Source organism: Muscardinus avellanarius (assembly GCF_963383645.1).
Source record: "Muscardinus avellanarius genome assembly, chromosome: X".
Taxonomy (NCBI): domain Eukaryota; kingdom Metazoa; phylum Chordata; class Mammalia; order Rodentia; family Gliridae; genus Muscardinus; species Muscardinus avellanarius.
The window spans coordinates 5020522-5042442 of NC_137792.1; the positions used below are offsets into that span (position 1 = coordinate 5020522).

At 41.3% G+C, this 21921-nt stretch overlaps 1 protein-coding gene across 2 annotated transcripts in view; it reads right to left on the minus strand.

Moving 5' to 3' along the window:
• ARHGAP6 (Rho GTPase activating protein 6) overlaps nt 1–21921 on the minus strand; it is a gene marked incomplete at both ends in the record, with an annotated part of 524441 nt that overhangs the window by 274360 nt on the left and 228160 nt on the right. The window contains one exon of one of the 2 annotated variants that reach the window (XM_080719549.1): nt 12855–12899. The exons of the other annotated variant lie outside the window; for it this stretch is intronic. Coding sequence (XP_080575675.1) covers nt 12855–12899 — 45 coding nt within the window. Of the gene's footprint in view, nt 1–12854; nt 12900–21921 lie in introns of those variants that run through there. 2 annotated transcript variants of the gene reach the window in all.

Genomic DNA, 21921 nt, shown 5'->3' on the forward strand with positions numbered 1-21921 from the left:
TGCCAAATTCCTATTTTAAGAGTCCCTGGTGGATTTAACTTGCCATCTTAAACCTCTGTATCACTGTACTTTCCTAGCTTGATGTCCTACTATTCCTGTCTCCAGAATAAACACATGGAGCAGAACCAACAGAATCATCGGGTCGAACACTGGACTCTGCCAAGAAAGCCAACCCAACTGACCCACAGATCCATGAGGATACTTGATGGTTGTTTTAAGCTACTGAATGTCAGAGTAGTTTGTTACCAAACATCATTATGTCAATAGCTAACGGATACAAACACAATTCTATATTTAGACAGCACAGCTATAAAACAAATGTATCATTCAGTATGTCTATGTATATATGAGTGTGAACACCAGAAATTTTATATTTCATTCATTTTTAGTGATATCTTAATTTGAGGGGAGGGCCTGTTATTAACTCCAGAGACATTTTACCTCCAAGCTATATCCCCACTCCTATTTCAGGGTCTTGCTAAGTTCCTGAGGGTGGCATCATATCTGTGATCGAGCCTCCTGTCTCAGCCTCCTAAGTAGTACTGGGATTACAGGCATGTGGCAGCAAACTCAGCAGTGAAATATTAAAAGTCCCCCACCCTTGCTACCACCTAATACACATATCTTTTGGAAGGCCCTATGGTTCTCCAAATCCAGGGTCTTTTGGGGTTCCCTATAAGAGCCTAAGATTCTTTATAGATGTTTGCAATCAGTGATGCTTAATACCTACATGGTGGTATTATCTGCCTATCTGGTTAAAAGCAATAGGCTGAACTCAATATGTTCAGATCCTAAAACAAAATAGTCTCCCTTTTTAACAAAGATCAAAACATAATCATATAGTGCAATGGTGCAATAACTGAAATAGCCAGTAAGAGTGTGCCTATGTTTGCAGAATCAGACAACATCAGCATTTTAGACACCTCTTTTTTAATGGTGGGAACCAAATAAATGCAGGAAGTCTTTATAACTGTGTCCCAATGATAAGGTTTCACTCTGTGGCCATCCTGAATAAAAACATCTATTACGTTTTTTTAAAGCCAGTTCATCTTGATAAGGGTCAAAGTTTTCCCCAAGAGAGGTCTATGAACTGCCACTCCCTTTGAATGAATGAATAAGAACGCACGTATGCCATGAATGCCAGGGTTTACATAACTGTAGTGCTGCCCAGAGACACTGCAAACCCACGTGGTACTTGTGTTTATCCTTGTTCATAAATACTTTTGGAAAATCATGATGAGGGCAGAGTGCCAGCTCTCATGTACCTTTTCCAGGCGGCTGCCAGTTCAACCATGCGGTGTCATTCCTGAAATGGATGTTCCATTTGAACAACCATGCTAAGAGGGAGTGCAGAGCATTCAGGCAGGGCTCAACTCTGCTATGTTTCAATCAAAAGCACTTTACTAGTGAAAACACAGGAGTCGGAGTCATGAAATTACCACAACACTCAGCTGAAAATACAAAACAGGATGTTCTTTATTTATGGTTGCATATATAGTGCTGACAAGGACAAAATCCAAATCTCTTCTGATCTCATTCTCAATTCACCTTATTCTCTCTTATTCTCTTTTTCTGTTTTTTTTTTAATACTGGGAATTGGACCCAGGGGCGTTTTACTTCTGAACTATACCCCCAGCCACTGCATGAGACTCTGACAAACTCAGTAAACAAGGACTTGAGGCCTAGCCTCAGTGCCGCTTACTAGCTGCATGGCCCTGAAACAGATAAAATTGGTGTCCCATTTCCCTCCCCTTGTCATTGGGGATGATAAGAAAACCTACCTCAGAGTGTTCTTTTAAGGATTGATGCCTGTTGAATGTGCAACAGGACTCATGGAAGTACTCGATAAATATTGGCTATATTATTATTACTCTAAGTCAGATTGTGTGTGCGTGTGTGTGTGTGTGTGTGTGTGTGTGTGTGTGTGTGTGCATTTTACTGGAAATTGAACCCAGAAGTGCTTTACCTCTGAGCTGCACCCCTAGTCTATTTTTTTATTTTGAAAAAGGGTCTAAGTCAACAAACCTGTGATCCTCCCTTCTCAGCCTCGCAAGTACTATGATTAAGGATGTGTACCACCATGTCCAGCTCAGACTAAATATTTATGAGGCTTATAAATCATCGATCGATTCCACTGGTACTCAAGCACATACTGAGCATCGAGCACAAGCTACATAGTCCTTTGTGGTTCATGATTCCAGCCTCTGCTGTTTCAGTTTTGTTATGAATATGGTCTTCAAAGAAGTGATTATGAGCAAGATGGAAATGAAAGTATACAGGGCTCTCAAGGAGGAACTAACCTACAAATGAGAGGCACTGTATGCAGTGAAGGTTGAAATGGGAGTTTTCTCTTTGCCAAAATAACTAGGTTACAGGGTTGTTCAACTGCAGTTCTTGGCTGCTTCGGTTTCTTAACCACAGAGATAAGTACCATCACTTTTCAGTCAAGCACAGGTTAACTCACTTGTATTGCTGTGTGTGACTTTAAGGGTTAAAACCCTTTACCCATCAACCCAAAAAAGCTAAACTGATTTTTCTTCTTTCACTGAGTGGAAAGCAAATTATATTATACTATCCTCATGGGCTTAGAGGGGAAAATTATCTGTTGTAGTTTGCATTTGTATTAATAAATTTAGACCAGAGCACTTCTGAATTAAGTATAGAACTTCCCAATATTGAATTAAGTACAATAGATATGTAAAAAACATCACTATCTACTAAGTGAAGATTAAGTCCTTTAATAGGTTTGTACTATGTATATGACACATGGGTAGAGTTGGCATATTTCATGACTACTTAAAATGTAGCAATTAAAATAACCCATGAGGAAAGGGAAGAGACATTTGAAACAACTTGGGAGTCCTGTAGATGTTTTAAAATTTGGGGTCTTTCATCATATAAGTAAACCCGAAACAAGGTGGTACTTGCTTGGGATGATATTTTCTATTTGCCACCACCCTCCTCCCCACACACAATAAAGTAAAACAAAGCAACGTGGCACAGGTCCACACACCTGCCATCCCAGTATTTGGGAGGCTGAAGCAGGAAGACTGTAAATTCTAGGCCAGTCCCTGAAACTTAAAAGGACCTTCAGCAACTTACTGAGACCCTATTTCAAAATAAAAAATGAAAAAGGGTGGGGGTATAGTTTGGAGGTAAAGCATATCCCCCACTTCAACCAGCAGCATAAAAAAATACAAGACAAGAAAAGAAACAAAGCATTCTACCTTTTTGTGGACTTGTTCTAGTTATGCCAGGCTACTCTGAAATCCTTGGATTGGCTAAGCTTGGACCTGGAAGAGAGGGGCAAATAGGAAGCTAATAGGCCAGGGGACAGATTGTCCCAGTCTATCTTTACTTCTCCAAATATTGCCCCTGCAATAGTCCTCTGAGGCCATTGCCTGCCATCCTTTCCAGCTAATACTGGAACGAATCAAACTCTATCACCAGGGCTCTCTCCCTGGTAATATTTTCTCTAAGTTTTTAATCACTGGGTATCTCACACCCACTGCTGGTCCCCTTAAATCTGCCAACACATCACTAGTACTTTCCCCCCTCAGTTAATTCCTTTTGAATGTTTTGTTTGCTTGCTGTTTGGATCCTAATTGACACTAAGCCCTTCTCTATCAAGCAGTAGCTAAGATAGGAGGATGTCTTATTCTTTGAGATAAAAGACAAGAGTGTGTTTACGTTTGGGCCAGACCACCAAAATGACATCATGACATTAAAGGAACTGGTGAAAATCATATGCATACCATACAGAAATATGATTACATGTTACCACTTTCAAATTCTTCTAGCAAATTCAACATTACTTTACTACACTTTGGTTTACTCTGTGGGTCTAGCTAAAGTGGCACCACCATGCTAGGGACCAAGAACAATGTCTAGGGATTTGTGCCTTTATGGAACAGCACCCACCTGGCACAGGGTTGCTCAGAAAATACAGAGCTAAGGTATCCCCAAATTTGGCAAGATAATCTTAGCTCCTACTTTATGTGTGTATTTGTGGAGGGGTGCTGGGGATTGATTCCAGGGGCATTCTACTTCAAGTTAAATTTCCAGATCTGTTTACTTTTTATTTGGAAACTGGGTCTTGCTAGGTTGCTGAGGGCCTCTCTAAGTTGCTGAGGCTGATCTTGAATATGTGATTCTCCTTCTGCCTCTTCTTCCAAGTACTGGGATTACAGAAATGTGTGTGCCAACATGCTTGGTGATCTTAGCTTCTTTATTATAGTTGGACTGACTTAGACAACTTTTTTTTTTACCAGATATTTCAGTCATCTATAGAAAAGGTCACTCAAAAATAATTTTAAAATGTATTCATCTAACCTGTTCTTGTTCCCACAAAAACTTGCCCCCAAAGTTATAACTCTAAACATTTGTGAAAACTTGTATTCCTGACATCTAACTAAACTGATACCCCCAATACTCAAATTTTACTATATTTTTTAAATTAGAAAGTTCTGAGAATATGTCAGCAAAAAGGAAAGAGAATCCTGATGGATTTTCATTTCAAGGAGTCATGACAACTTTCAAGGAAATCAGAAGTCAAAGAGCTGTTGGTAACAATAACCATATTTGAATGAACAAAGCAATACCAACTTTTTGGTACCAAGATATCTGAATAATCACCACAAAGACAGAGAAACAAATTCTATAAAATGATTGGTGGCAATACTCATTTCATTAGATCTATCTTTAAATTTTTAAATATATGTATGTATAAAACATATATATAAATATAAATAAAACAGACCTTTTGGAAAGAAGCTTAAAACCAGAAAATTAGGCAAGATGTATTAAGAGATATGCCCTTGTTTAGAAATATTGGTGATTGCAATTCAAAATTTGTCAAGTAACTAGGATTTTTTTTTTTTTTGGTACTAGGGGTGGGTCCCAGAGGCTTTCTACCTCTGGGCTATCCTTCCAGACCTATTTTATATTTTATTTGGAAACAGGATCTCACTAAGTTGCTGAGAGCCTCACTAAGTAGCTGAGGCTGGCTTCAAACATGTGTCATCCTCCTGTCTCAGCCTCCCAAGTACAGGGAATCAAAGCATGCGCCACCACGCCCGGCTGTAACTAGGATCTTTAAATTCGTTTACTTTTCCCCCATCATTTCACAGAGCACAATCTAAGACAGGCTGCATTAACTTGTATTCAACAATGTGGTGAAGCGTTACGAAAGGTCTCCTACAGTCCACTCAATAGCTGAACAGATAGACCACCAACCACCTGCTGCACTTGACACTGAACCTTGATGAGATTGAGAGATGGAAGTCACTGTCTCCCTCTTTCTTCCTTTTGTGTTTCACTCAATTCCTCTTGTGTTGTCCCCAGAGAAAATCTGTCCACATCAGAGCCTCAGCTTGTAGGACAGAAGCAGGCATCTCACTTCTGGCTTTCAGACAATCTCAATTTCAACATTCTCCTCTCCCACAAAAGCTTTCTGAGAATCCCTTAAGTCCTCATTTGGAGATTCTACTTCTAATTTTAGACCTGGGCCTAATAGATTTGATAAACTGGTATTTGAGCTAAATCAGAACAGAGGTAGGAAACTAGAAAAAACTTTTAAATGTTAATAATAAGGAAGTCAGTGAATGTCTGACAGGATAGAGAGAAGACAGCACACATTTTTAAACCCATGATTAAGAAGAAAATCTACACTGAAGAATGAAACAGTGAGCCCAAGGTATGAAGGTTTTTGGAAGCACCATAGTACCCCTCCCAGATTGATCCCTGCACAGTACAAAATCTACTGTGACTCTCGTCCAGCAAAGCTAGTTCATATTTTGTCAATTCTGTCTCTTAAAAGGCAGAAATATGTGTAAAATGTATTTTAAAGCATGTCATAAAAAGCTGTTCTCAAAAACATTAAAGATTTTGATGTCGGTGTAGTTACAATTTAGTCAGGGCTTCTCCACCTCGCCACTATTCATATTTGGAGCTGGACAATTGCACACAGCGTTGTGCATTATAGGAATGTTCAGCGGCATATCGGTTCTCTACCTACTAGATTCCAGTGTCCCACCCCACGAGTTGTAACTACTCAAAATGCCTTGAGACATTGCCCAAGTTTCCCTTTTTAAGAAATACTGGCAACTGGGCATGGTGGCATATGTCTGTGATCCTAGTACTTGGGAGGCTGAGACAGGAGGATCACGCAGGTTCGAAGCCAACCGCTCTGGCTTAAGAGACCCTGTTTCCAAATACAAAGTATAAAATAGGTCTGGGAGTATAGCTTGTAGGTAGAAGGGCTTCCAGGAACCCCAGTACCACCAAAAAATAAAAATAAATAAAACACCCAGTCATCCAGAATCATCTACTCATAACTATTTTTCAGGTGGCCACCCTGTTCCAGAGGCTGCTACAGACAGTGGGGATATGGTGGGGAAAGGAATATTGGTCTCTACCCTGAATAAAAGTACACACCAGTCAGGGGAGACAAACAGTGAATGTCTAGCATGATACCACATAGAGATGCAAACAACGAAGATAGCAACTTTTGTGATCTGATCAGTGGAAACTGAGTCATGTCAGAAAATCTTCAATCAAGGAAGTCAGGGAAAGTGACTTTTTTCTCTGCAATTTGAATGGTGCAAAAAAAATAAAAGAATCATGCCACACAAAGAACATTCTGGGCCAAAGGGACAGCAAGTACAAAGGCCTCGGGCAAGAATGAAATGGTGGATTTTGTGGAACAGAAAAGACACAGATGTGGCCAGGCAATGGTAATGTGGGGGAAAGCTGTAGACAGCAGAGAGGACCAGGTAGAAGGGCTTAGAAGGCAAAGGTTGTGGATAAAGATATTATTTTAAGTCTACTAGAAACAACCTAAAGAGTTTGAAGCATGACATTTCACTACTTAATTTCATTTTAAAATATTTATTTGCTCTTTCTTTCTCTCTTTCTTTCTTTCTTTCTTTCTTTCTTTCTTTCTTTCTTTCTTTCATCCTTTCTTATTTCAGCACTAGGAATGGAACCCAGGTTCTCACACACATGTAGGCAAATACTCTATTGTGGAGCTCCATATCCAGCCTTTCGTTTTCTTTCTTTTTTTTTTTTTTTGTGGGGGTGGTACTGGGGATGTAACCCAGGGGCCTTCTACTTCCAGGCTACACTCCCAGACCTATTTTATATTTTATTTGGAAACAGGGTCTCTTAAGCCAGCAAAGACTGGCTTCAAACCTGCGTGATCCTCCTGTCTCCGCCTCCCAAGTGCTGGGATTTCAAGTGTGTACCACCACGCCCGGCTCATTTTCTTTTGAACAGAATGCACTTGACACAAAGGTGTCCGACCATTTACTGAGATGAGAGAGTCTGAGAAGAATATTGGGGGGATAAAGAATCAGGAGCCCAGTGGAGACTTTGTATGACCTGACAGTAACTTCACAATCCAGTTGGGAGTCAAGTATATCGAATCCAAGGTTATCACAATGTGGAGAGCAGGGGAAGTAAATAAGAAAAGTTCATCATCAGAAAAGACTAGGACAGCTGGGCGCAGAGGCTCATGCCTGTAATCCTAGGACTTGGGAGAGGAAGACAGGAGGATGAAGGCCAGCCTCAGCAATGTAGTGAGGCCCTCAGCCACTCAGTAAGACCCTGTATCGAAGTAAAAAATAAATAAATAAATAAATAAATAAATAAATAAATAAATAAATAAATAAAGTGAGGCTGGGGGTTTAGCTTGGAAGCAAAATACCCCCTGGGTTCAATTCTTAGTAACACACACACACACACACAAAAAAAAAAAAAAACCTGGGAAAAATGTCATATCTCTTTTCCAAGATTGGCAGATATCTCTACCATGCAGTACTCAACAGGACTCTGATTATTTTTCAAATAGTGATGATACTTAATGAATGGTTTGAAGAATGGTAGATGTGGCTCCGTAAGCTAATGGAGCTTCCAGATCAAAGAGCCCTCATCCAAGAAAGGCTGTGAGTAGAGCAGAAAAGTAAGCAAGCTGGGAAGAGAAAAAGTTACAGAAAGGGTATCCACAATCAGCGTTAAAGAGCTTCACCAATCTCCTATCTCTTTAGAAGTGGGAAAACGTTTGACTTTATGGAGATTCAAATGATAAGCAAACAGAATAATACAATATATGTTCATAAAAGTGAATTGTAGGCCACGCCCTAAGCCAGCACACATTCAGCAGAATTTCTAGATGTCTCCATCAGCAGCATTGATGGATGAGAACTGATTCCTATCAGGACAGCCGGGTGGCACTGTCCAGTTCTTGGCATCTTAGGAACTGCCAGAGCATTTCCTGGATTCGCCATTGCTGAATCATTAAGTGAACACAATGACTTCAAAGTCTCTGAAAACTTAATGTTCATGGAGTGTCAATGTGGAAATTTTCATATTAAAACCATACTCATTCTAGGTGGGAAGAGGCTCTCTCTCTGTCAGGGTGAGCAGCTGAACCCTTCAACAGACTCCTTGGCGAGGAGATAAGTGGAGCAGGGTATAGTCGGCATCTGATTACAAGGTTGTGGTCAAAAGCACAGATGGTGGGGTGACCATACCACATAGGAAGTGAAGTCAGCAACACACACGGAAGCTCAGAAGTCAGCCAGTACAGGGGAGGAGAATGAGCAGCATGAGGCACCTCAAATGGGGTCACACCTACTGGATTTATGCAGATATTTAACACATATTCATCAGTCCCCTACTTGGTCCCCAGACCTCTGCTAGGAACTAGGGTGAGAGCAGGGATAAGAACTGCCCAGTACTAGCTCCACTGAGTTTTCCATCTGCCAGTGAAATAGAAGTAAATGATCTCAGTCCAGTGGTTTTTGATAGTGACTGTACTGGACACATGATCTGCCTTCCCTTGCCCCAGCTGAGGGTGAGGACAGGTGGAGACCCCGGAAGAGAAGAGGCTTCCAGAAGTTACTGAAACAAGCTCTTAGTCCAGATCATTCATGTCTTTTTAAAATATTTTTATGGGTGCATTGTAATTGTCCATCATAGCAAAGTTTAAAGTGATATAAACACACACACACACAGTACTTAGGGTGTTTCTTTCTACATTTTACACTGCTCCCCCTTTCTCGCCTGTACATGTTAGCGGGCTTCGTAGTAATAATTTCCTGTATGAACACAGCATTATTTGGACTGTTTCCTTCCTCAAACTTCTTTTTATCTTTCTTTATGTCTTTGATAAAGGCATCATATTATAGCATTGAGCTTAGTACATATTTAAATTGGAGGGGTTTTGTCTATACTAGTCATATTATAGAGCTATTTACATGATTTAATAATATGCATGGCCACATTAACACACTGAAGGCCCTGAATACAGTTGTTAGTTTGTTGCTGTGACAGAAAGGATGGGGAGAGGAATAATTAGGTGCAACTGTTTCAACCATGGAAATGACTCAGAAGAACACTGTGGGATCAGGTGCCTGAATAAAGCTCTCAGTTCTGTCACCTACTACACCTGTGCCACCTTGAACTCTATTGCTCTGATGCTGAATTTCATCAGGAAATAGAAATCTCTGCCTAACCCAGCAGTTGGGTTTGAGGCTGAAATGGTCCCAGACACCAGGCACAGTGGCATATACCTGTAATTCAAATACATGGGAGGCTGAGGCACGAGGATCACAGGTTCATGACTAGTCTCCGCAACCTAGTGAGATCCTGTTTTTTTTTAAAGGTGTGGGAGTTCAACCCCCAGTGTAAAAAATAATGGTCTCAGACTGTCCAAATACTTCGTACTTTGTATAAGACAATAATAAAGAGGACAATATTAGAATGACTTGCAGTTTCTCTACAAATACTGCCAGAAAATCATTGAGCCATTGAAGTCATTTTCTACTGTCATACTCTATTCCCTACACTCCCCATCCAAACTACATCTGGGTAGCTCAAATCATTTCTCAAATATGCCAACTGCTCCCAACATCTTGTCCAGCCACCATCTTATATTGGTCATCCCATACCCCTCTTAGGTCCAAAGACCAGAATGTACTCTGGTTTCTTCTCACCCTGCCTTCATATTGTGACCAGAACAGGCTTTCGAAAACATAAATCTGATTAAGCGGTGTCAATGACAGCACCCAGCTGTAAGGATGGAGTGGCCATAAATGAATGTGGGAAAACTGTGGGAGAAAAGGTTTGGAGGAGAATATTAACAGTTAATACACATGTTTGTCGTGATGGCAAAATAAGAATACAGTTGCACTGTCCTTTGAAAGAAGTTTGACTGATTATATAAATGCAGGATTCCCTTATCTACTTAAGGGTGTGTTTTTTATTCTCTGTGAAGCGTCTCATTCATTCTAGAAGATGAGCGAGGCATCAGCAACTCATCACGTTTTCATCATTTGTCTCTTTGGAAAATTGATCAAGTATCCAGCACACATGTTTGAATGGATGCAATGTGAGCCATGAATTTCTTATATGCAGCCTCACTTTGGACAAAACAAAAAAACACTTAAGGAAGAACATTAAATACATTCTTTAATATTTCAGAGGAGAAAAGAGGTACTAAGGACAAAAAATGAGTTCTGGGAATATCAGAATCCAAATGAGGGAAAGAGACAGAGTAGGGAAAGAGACAGAGTGCTGCATTAGAATAGCTCTTAAGCCATCAAGGGTAACGTTAATGTGAAAAGCAACAGGTCAGACTTAATAAACAACATTCCTTCCACCTGGGACTGATTCAACACTGCTGAACTCAGACCACTTTATCATCCTAAAAACATAGATTCCCAAACTTATCAGTTAAATGCCCCCTTTTCTAGGGGAAAGAAATACTTTAGCACCTCCCTGGGGGCTTCCACTGACCCCTTAATCTTATTCAATACCCCCCCAACAAATGTACCCCAGGCTCTTCCATCATGGACTTTGAGAATCTATCCTGTAGGATTTTAAGCACACAGAGGAAATGTCAGAGAGTCAGGTGTCATATTCTGATCTAAAATCCCAGTAAATTCTGTCTGGAATCTTCCTTTTTATGGTTTTTAAAGATGTGTACATGACAATCTGGGATATTTCACCGGCAACTATTCAGAGTCCAGGAAGGGACATGATCATCAGCTTGACTTGAAATTTATGATTTTAGGAGAATGAGATCACTGAATTAAGATAACAAAACTTAAGAATTTCGTGCTGTGTTGGGAGTAGTTGCATGATTGGGGACATAATCATTCATCGAACAAATACACAGTTTGCTAAAAAAAAATAAGAAGCCAATCCTCTCATTTTCTCCCCTACCTGCACTCTCATGAACAGCATAAAGACATTGGGGACCACAAATCAAAGCGCACTGGCACATAGATCAAAAGCTGGAAGCAGAGTGTCGCTGTCGAGCTGGCAGAAAGAGCACAGACTCTTCAGTGCAAGGCAACCTTTGGTGAAAACTGATTACCCTTAATGCCACATTAAAGGGTAAATCTCTACACTGCTAGTGTCTCCAGAGAAATGAGCAAGCATTGGTAAATTACAAGTGTCTCACTTAGCATTTTGTGGCAAGCAACTCTGGCCAAATGTGAGAAACAACTGTCACAGGATCCTGGAATCTTTGCCTGGGGAGGAACCTTAAAGATTCCCTACTCTGGGAGTTCATTTTTCCAGAGCAGGAAAGTGATGTGGAAGAGGTGTGTGATTTGTCATACAACTGCTCTGGGACCTGTGAGTGGCACCTGGAACCATGTGGGGCAGTTCCTCTGAGCCTACCATCTCTCTCTGTCCACATTCACTCTTTTCTTGAAAAAAATATTTTTATGTTGGGAATAGACCTTGGAGGACATGAATTCCAGACAAGATAACTGTCTTTGCCTTATTATAAATACTGATGGTTCTTGTCAACTTTCTGTCTTGTATATTTCTCCCCAGGTTTTCAAGTTGGCAATCAGAATGTTCCATCGCAACAGTGAAAATCAAGTCAAGGGAAATGCAGTAAATTAGCAGATGGCAGAACAACTACAATGTCGCTTCTCAAAATGACACATCTTACAAGTTGAAAATAAGTGTCCAAAGACTGGAGTAAGCTCAACCTGATGCCCATCCCCTGCTTTGCAGGACATTCCAAATCTTCACAAGTAGTGCTCATTCCTTAGTTGTCTTTTTCTCCTTTCCCCCCTCCCCTACAAAACTAAACTCAATCTAGAATCTGATTTGGTTAGTCATTAACCTTGAAGTCTTGACTCCTTCAAAGCCCCACGAGCTTTTGATCTCTTGCTACTCTGCAGTACCAGCAGCACCAGGCACGTAGTAGGTCCCAAATAAATACCTGGGGACCATATAAGTGGACAGGGAGAAGAGGGGTCACCATTAGGGAAGGTACAAATCAGATCCCCTGGCAACCTCTTGTATTCAACGAAATTGAGCAACATTCTGTCCCCTCCAACACACACAAAACTCAGAGGAAAATCCACACCCTCTTTCCAAGGAGCAAACTGGGTGCAGTCCTGCAACATTTGCACAGGGACTCCACTGTCACACACTGGGATCCTTGGGCAGCCTGGTCTCCTGTCTTACTATATACCTGTTTTTTTCAATGTATGTGATCAAAGTCTAGCTCAGCCATGAGAGCCCCATTTTTTAGACCTAGCTGGCAAGGCTGCAACAGTGTACACTCTCCTGCTCCTGTCCCAGAAACCAGGGAACACAGCACAGGGCAAAAAAAAAGCGACTCCAGGGTAGAGACTTCCCCAATAAGGGATGGCAAGCAGCACGGCTAATCTCCTGAGCAGGTGGCACTCTGGGTGAGGCACCCAGCACCCCCATCCCCCCAACACTGGACCTCTGGATAGCCACAGATCCCATCACCTCCTTACTATTCCTTGCTAGGCCATCCAGGTGGCGCCCCCTGTCGCCTCTGCACATGCCGGGACACTCACCGCATAGTGCAGCCTCGGCTTCTCTCGGTATGCTGGGTCCCCCATGTCCCCTCTGGGAGGAAAGGCGGGCCCTCGGGCGCAGCCTGGGCTTGCGGCGTCTCTCCGAGGTTCTCTTACTTCACTGCCATCTCCGGGGAGCCCCTGGGCGCGGGTCCTGTTCAGAGCGCAAGGAGCACAGTTCAAAGCGCCCCTGGCACAGCGTCCCGCTGCTGAGCTGGTGGGGACCGGGAGGAGGCAGCGGGCGGCAGCGAAGGGGGAGGAGGAGGGGGAGGAGGGAGCGGCCGAGTCTGCTGTGATGGGCGGGCTTTTAATTCCTTCCGCTCCTGGCGGGTCCCTGCTGCTGAGGCCACTGCCAGCTGTTGGGGCTGCAGAGAGCTAGCCCACGACAGGTGTCATGGCTGGCGTTCTCCCCTTCTGCCACCCCGCTCCTTCTCGGGTCCGGGTCCGTTCACCTCGGCTCCGGAACTGGGGCTTCAACACCAGCGAGGAGGCGAGCTTGAGTTTCCAAGAGAGACTTTTGCTAACTTTGAAGGAGGCGCGACTCTGACGCTGGAAGAAGATTCGGAACCTTCGCCCACAAAGGGCTGAGTTTGGTTCTGGAAAGTCCTCCTTCTGGGTAGTCTCAAACAGAGCGAACCTCCGAGAAGGCAAAATTCAGGAAGACTAAGGAATGCTGGGGGCAATGGTAAGGGAAGGAGGCTGGGATGGATGCCGCCTCCCTCCTAGCCCCCTAGAGCTAATCGAGTTTTCAGAACCCAGGCAATCTAATTCTCCCTGAAAGCCCTGGAGAATTTGCTAGAATATAGAACTGGCTTTGGAGCCAGGCTGGATCTGAGCATGTATTGCAGGGGTGGGGGTTGCTAGGAGTGCTGTTTCTGTGCCTTTAGTTTTAGGTACAAATTGGAAAATGGTATTTCAAGTCTTTGGAAATAGGAGAGAAAATGCAGTCTAATTGCAAACGCTATCAAGTCAATCAAATCATGTTAAATATACACTGGAGGTTCACTGTAACTCCTGAAACTGGCCTCTGCTCTGAACAACCCTCATGGAAGCAGTTCCTTTAAAATATCTTGTAAAAAATTATCAATTTCTCCATGAGCCCTGGCATTCTGGGATTTATGTGCAGCCGTCCACTAGCCTAGTGCAGAGGAAGGCAGAGTCTAGGACTAGAGTGGAGGATCCAGACCAGAGGGTCATTCAGTCCAAGCGTCAAAGGGCTGGCTTCAGAGTAGAAGGTGGATTTGGGGATGGCTTGTGCCAATTCTGCAGAGTCTTGGTGTACTAGAGTCTCTGAGTGACCACAATCAATTATGCACTGGGGGAGGGGAAGAAAATAAGTTGTCCCCAAGTTTGAGCCCTTACAATGCAGTTGAATCGAACAATTCTATACCATGTAAGTATTTTAAAACAAATGAGTAATGCAAATTTTATACACACACACACACACACACACACACACACACACACAGGAATTTTGCTTGGTCATAAGGAACAAAATGATGTCATTTGCAGGAAAATGGATGGAACTAGAGAATATCATGCTAAGTGAGATCAGCCAGATGCAGAAAATCAAGGGCCGCATGTTTTCTCCATATGTGAAAGCTAGAGAGAACATAGAAAACAAAAAAGGGACTTCTGATAAATGAGGGGAGAGACCGGTAGAATAGCGGGAGAGGATTGGGAGAGGGAGGTGAGGTAGAGGAAAGGAGGATTGAGGAAGGAAATAGTTTGAAAAAGGCTGTGTCCAAACAAATAGGAAGGTATCACTACCAATCTCACTCACCTGTACAGGAAGGGGTGGGAAATGTGGTGGGAAGTGAATGAAAGTACAGCAAGTGCTATGGCTTCTATATTTGTATCACACTGAGCCTTGCTATAATGCATGATTACAAGGCACCAATAAAAGTATCAAAATAAATTTAAGATAGTAGACACCATAATTGTAATTCTCAGTGGAAATGGGAAGACGGTGCTGCAGGCTCCTGAGAATCCCATAACAGTCCATCTGCCTGGAAGACTCTATGGTTATACGTACTAATCATCTGCCTACCTCTGATTCTCAATCTCACTCCTAGATATTACTCCTATATATCACTATATAGAGAAGTGAATGTAAATGGCCTTGTCAAATATTAGAATTTCCATAATGCCGTAAGCATAACTAACTGCCCACAATGGAAACAATCCAACAGTATGTCAACTGGTGCATAAAAACCAGTATATAGTGCCCTCTGTACACAATAGAATATTGGGCTCAGTGCCCTCTGTACACAATAGAATATTACTCAGCAAAAAAAGCAAAATGCTACCAACGCATAGAACAACACGAATCAATCTTACAAACATCACAAAATCACAAAAGAGTACACACATTAAGATTCCACTTATTTATTCTACAACTAGAATTCAAATATTGAGCCAAAGCAGGCAAATGTGATCCATGGCGAAAGAAGTCAAAGCAGCCATCCAACTTGAAGAGGTAAAATGAACTGGAAAGGAAGTACAAGAGAAACTCCTGGGTGCTGGAAATGTCCTGTGTCTTGCTCTGTAAGACAGCTACATGTATTTGTACTCACAATGCACTAAAAAATAATACTGAATTTAAAAATCAATCCCCTTCTAAAATCAGGAACTTCCAACCAGATTGTTGCCTGTCTTAAAAGAAAGTCATTTGAACTATCTGCCAAGTTCTCCCTACATTCTCCCTACAGCCAGCCCTGCCTATGTCTCCTTTGCCTCCATTCTGGGGAAGAACGTTGCACGCCCATTCACCCTGCTCTGTGACATGTTAAGGCAGAGCTGGAAAAATGACATGTGAAGTCCCCTCTTTACTCTCACCCTCTTTTGTTGCTGAAATCAACCTTCTGAGTAGAATAAGGCAGAGATTCAGCTCAAGTTTTGCCACTGGGAATCTGTCAGAGATTTGATAGGGCATGTGTATGCAAATGAGATATAAGGATCTTGCCGTACTGATTTTAGGGACTTTGGCTTCTCTGTGGTCTATTCAGAAAGATGAACTCTTCCGCCTTATGAAGTTTTTTTTATACCTGACAAAAGCTTCTGTTAAGCCCCTAACGAAGATAAACCCTTTTCTTATGAAGACAGTTTAAGTATATATGTGTATATGTGCTTATATCTCTACTTTTAAATATATATGCATACTTATATCTTTACTTTCAAGTTTTATTCTCCTATTATTTTTTAACTTTGTCACTTATTTAATCATATATATATATATATATATATATATATATATAGAGAGAGAGAGAGAGAGAGAGAGAGAGAGATAACTCATACATACACAATACAAGATAATTCTCTGCATTTTCAAAAGTTTAGTAGAAATCTTTATGTGTCCATGGAGGGGGAGGGCTCCTGAGGATTGAAACCAGAGGCATTCTAACTCTGAGCTACCCCTGCATCCCTGTATTATTTTTTGTTTTGAAGCCGGGTCTCACTAAGTTGCAGAGAGCCTCACTAAATTGCTGAGGCTGGTCTCACACCTGTGATCCTCCTGTCTCAGCATCCTAAGTACTGGGATGACAGGCATGTGCAACCATGCCTGGATTAAGGATCATTATCTCCGATGAAATCACCTCTTAAAACTGAGCCATCTTGTATTTTGCTTACATTTCAGGTTTGAAAAGTGTATTGTCACTAAATGACATTATTTTCAGCCAAAAAAAAAAAATCCATCATCTACAAACTGCATAATTACACTTTAGGAATGATTTCTGCCTTCTAGTGTATTTCTTGTTAAAGTGCCTTCATTAAGTTGGTATGAAATTTTCAAACAAAATAGGGTTGTTTTTTCCTAGTTTGAAGAGTTTTGTGAGGTAAGATTTAAGAAAATAAATTATCAGATCATGGTGTAGCATTTAAATCCACCCCATCTTTCACCTTTTCAGTTTTTGTCCCTTATTCAAGGCCCAAGGCTGAGGAAGGGACTTAAAATGTGGTGCTCAAAAAGGTCTGTTTAACATTATATAATTTAAATTCCACATACTATCTCTAAATATATTTCAAGGTATATTTTAACAATGCTCTAATTGAACTTCCTATTTGTACATCTCTACTTTCAAGTTCTCTTCTCATATCATTTTTTAACTTAGTTACTTATTCAATCAATATTTTAAGTGTGTACTATGCTCAGGTATTTTAGGCCAATTCAGCCATATAGTAAGACATCATGAGTTTTCAAAAATCAGTATTGGTCATTTAGGATGAAGAAGGTATAAAAAGGGGAACAAGAAGCACATAAAAACCTTAAAATTGGTTTGAAATTTATTCAATTCATTAGCTAATGTCTTTTCGATTAGTCTTTTCTTACTTTTTTATTTTGGTGCAGGGGATTGAATCCAGGTCATTCTTCCTTCAAGCTATACCTTCAGTTCTTTTTATATTTTGAGACAGGGTCTCACTAAGTTGCTGAGGCTGTCCTCAAACGGGCAATCCTCCTATCTTGGCCTTCCATGTACTGGAATTATAGTTGCATGCTACCATGTCTGTCTGAGTTAGTCTTTGCCAAAAAATAATAATTTCTCTGATATTTATGATTCTCTCCCAGAGGATACACAAAATAATCTGTATGAGTTACTCTATCAGCATCATCTCTCGGAGACCATGTATCACCCTACAGTGAAATTTCCATGTCTTTCTTTTCTGCAGATATTACAGCAATCCAAGACTGAATGCTGCCCTTTCTACCAGAGCATTTTTTGGTGGTACTGGGGTTCCTGGAAGCCCTCTGACTCCGGGCTACACTCCCAGACCTATTTTATACTTTTTTATGTGGAAACAGGATCTCTTAAACCAGCGCGGCTGGCCTCGAACCTGCACGATCCTCCTGTCTCCGCCTCCCAAGTGTGGGGAGTACAAGCGTGCGCCACCACTCCCGGCTGTACCAGAGCATTTTAATTGATTTTTTTTGTGTGGTACCAGGGATGGGACCCAGGGGCATTCTACCTCTGGACGACACCCTCAGCCCTGTTTTTTTATTCTTATTTTGAAACAGGATCTCGCTAAGTTGTGTCAGGCCTCACTAAGTATTAAATTGAAATCTTTGTTTGCATTTACTCCCCTGCCTATAGGCTGAGTTAGAATTTTCCACATTTGGGCCAAATGAAGGGTGATTTATGTTTTTCAGGAAAACTTTCTTTAAATTTGTGAAAGCAAATTCAACTTTAGAGTGTAGGAAGGGATGAGCACAACAAACAAACAAACTACTCAGGATCACAGGATTGAGAGGCTCAGGATCATCCATGTTAACCCACCCTCTTGGGTAGGGAACTCCCTCCCCAAACCCAGTGTCTACACTCGTTCATCCTATTGTCCTGTCTGACCAGCTCATACTTTCAGGCTTTTGAAATGGAATACTTGATGTCATATAATGTGTAGCTTAAGAATTATCACAAAACCTTTTTCTCATATAATCTTTACCAGGTCAAGCTGTAGAATATTGCTAGTACCCTAGACCCCCATGTCCCTCCCAGAGGCAAACACTATCCTATCTTTGACAGACTTCCTGTCTTCTCTTTTATAGCAACATTTCTCAATTCCAGCACTGCAGACATTTGGGGATGTTATGGAGGCTGTCCTGAACACTGTAGCAAATTTAGCAATGTCTCTGGCCCGCCTATACCTGCTAGGTGCCAGTATTATTCCTTCTCCTTAATTATGACAATTCAAACCCTCTGCAGACATTGCAAGATTTTCATTGGCGGATGGGTAGGCAAAATCATCCCTGGTTGAGAACCTCTAGTTTTAGAACATTATACATCTAGAAATATTTGAGCGTAGCATTACCTATTTTCTAACTTTATATAAATGGATTCTCTGTATGTTTCCATTATATCTGACTTCTTTAGTTCAACATTATGTCTTAAGGTTCATCCATGTTGCCGTGTGTGGCTGTTATTTGCTCATTCCAACTGTTGTCTGGGATTCTGCTGTATGTGGTCACCACAATTTGTCTTTTGAACTGCTGAATGACATTAATGTCCTTTCCAGTTTGGGACAAGTGAAAACCACACTGCTTGGACATCGTTATACATATCTCCTTGTGCACATGTGCATGCCTTTTTATAGGGTGCAAACCTGAAATAGAGTTGCTGGGTCATTGGCGTGCATATCTTCAACATTGCTGGGCAATGCCCAACCGTTTTCCCAAATGGGTTGTATTAATTAAAATCTTTATTTACACTGCCATATAAATAGAGTGAACATAGTTTACATAAAGCCTGAACATAGTTTAGAGTTGACTCTCTTCAGTTTTTTTTTAAATAGGGCCACAATGATGAAATTTAAGAAACCCTATTCCAGAATCAGGAAGGAGATCTGGGAAGTAGCTTAGTTCCCTCTTAGTCCAAAATCATTTGTCTCCCTGAAGTGAGGAAGGACTTTCCAGTCTTCCTAGGACCTTAGCATCAGCAATACTGTTGTGGATCTCACCTTCATATATGGGCAAAAACACAAGATACACTGGTTATGCTTCGGAGGGAGGACATTTCATTAGGCAGTTCAATATACAGAGAAGTTGAGTGCAAAAACTAAACACAGATGTGCCACGTCGGATATTATGATTTTACTCTATAGGCATAACTTCTTCTCTTACCCTTAAGCCCCTAGGAGGGATCTAAGATAAAAAAAAGGGCCTCATTTCTCTCTCCAATTAAATTGAAGAGACAATCCCAGCCTGAAGACAGACCTAGGACAAAGATCAGTTAATGAGCCTGGCACAATTGCACACTCCTGTAATCCCAGTATTTGGGAGGCTGAGACAGGAGGATAACAGGTACGGAGCCAACCTCGGCAACTGAGAGCCTGTTTCAAAAAAAATAAATAAATAAAAACCACAGGGTTATGGTGTAGCTCCAAGCTAGACTGCCCCTGGGTTTAATCTCCAGCATCACAAACCAAAATTATCAGCAAATAAGGAATTTCTAAGTAATCCAAAGCACTAGTGCTTGCAGCTTCAATCCTTAGGACAAAGAGCATCACAGAGCTATGCATCCATTGGGGCCTTGAGTGGGATGCTCCAAGAATGCAGGGAAAGAAGGCAGGGAAGGGGAAGCTGGTCATTACAGCAGGATACCATTTGGAATCATTGGCTTGCCTTTTTCTTGGCAGTTTGGTAGGCTCACTGAAACACTGCTACTCAGTCCCCGAGAGCCAGGGAGAGTGCCTTTAAAAAGTACCCACAGAGAGATGTTTCTAAAATAAATGTTCTTTTCAAGGGTCATTGATCAAAAAAGGAGAGGCCACGATCTCCAGCTATGATTTTCAAATAACAGTTTGAGAATCAAAAAATAAACAACTTTTGTGCACTTTTTATTTTTATATTTGTGCTTTATAATTCTACAACAGAGTGAGGTTCAAAGTGAGAAAAATATACATGTGCACAGCACTGGGTATGTTTCCTTCCACAGCACACCCTACTCCTTCTCTTCCCTCCTCATACATGTTACTGAGATTGGTAGAGATACCTTCATATGTGGACACAGCATTATTTGAACTGTTTCCTTCATCAATCCTCCTTTTCCTCCTCCCCATCTCCCTCTTCCAGTCCTCTTCCATGACTTTACTGCTCTCTCTCCTCATTTATCTGAAGTCCCTTTTGTTTGTTTCCTATTTCCTCTCTAGTTTCCACATACAAGAGAAAACATATGACTCCTGACTTTCTGAGACCAGTTGATCTCACTTAGCATAATATTTTCTAGTTTAATCCATTTTTCTGCAAAGGACATCATTTTGTGAATGTGCAGTGTATACACACAATGGAATTTTACTCCACCACTAAAAAAGATGACTTTTCATTTCTATCCATAATCCAATGTTAGTCTATTGCCTTCACCCCTCGATCCCAACCTCCTTTCATCTGCACAGTGATTAAAGTGTCTAAAGCCTGCAGAATGTCAATCACAATACCAACACTGTGGCCGCTAAAATAGTTATTCAAAATGATAATGATTTCACTGTTTATTGAGCACTTACATCAAGAGCGCTTTCCAAACGATAAATCAGGATAACCAGAAAAACAGTGCAGGCAAAGCATGATTATCTTTATTTGATCCAGCACAATAATGAACTTGCTTTGCGCATCTGGAAATGGTGGAGTTGTGATATAAATGAGAGTTGGGCCCATATCTTTTTTCACACTAGTAAAACATGTTTCAAAGTGGAGACACTTTGATAAGTCAGACTCATTCATTAACTTATCACTTTCCCTCCCCATATTTCGTAGGCTGCTGGATCTCCATTGGGGATTATTTTGCCCCTAAGAAAACAATTGGCAATGTCTGGAGCTACTTGGTAGGGGGAAAAGCACCACTTATATCTAATGGGTGGAGATCAAGCAGGGTGCTAATATCATACAATAAACAGGACAGCCTCCTCAACAATGATCCAGTCTCCAATGTCAAGAGCACCAAGGTTGAGAGAGCTTTCATAGATATAAGAAATGCATCATTTAGTAATTTCTTAGTAAGCTGAGCATAGTGACACACACCTATAATCCCAGTATATGGGAGGCTGCGACAGGAGGATCACAGATTAGAAGCCATTCTCAGCAACTTAGTGTGGCCCTTAGACCTTAGTGAGACCATTTCAAAATAAGAAATAAAAATAGGGCTGGAGGTGTAGCTCAGAGGTTGAACACTCTTAGGTTCAGCCCCTTGTGCCACCACAACAACAAAAATGTCTTGCCAGTAGTACATCTCACACAAACAACAGTTTCTTTTAGTCTAGTGTGTCTTGTACTACCCAAGAAAACAAGCAGAAAGTTACCCAGAGTGGTCACAGCTCTGAGCCTGAGACTTGTATCTATTGAACATAGCATATTATTGGATCACTAACAGATGGGTAGTCCATTTGTGTGATCAAAACACAGTTATGGTATCCTTTGGAATACTTGACTATATGTGCCCAAAGAAACCACTGCTATAACCTCAAAATCCTCCTGATTTTATAAGCCCAACAGTAGTATGAAAGGTGACACCTAATATCACTCTGGTGGCCACACAGTGCTGCTCCCCATTAATTTATCTTGTGATTGCGGTAAGGGGCAGAA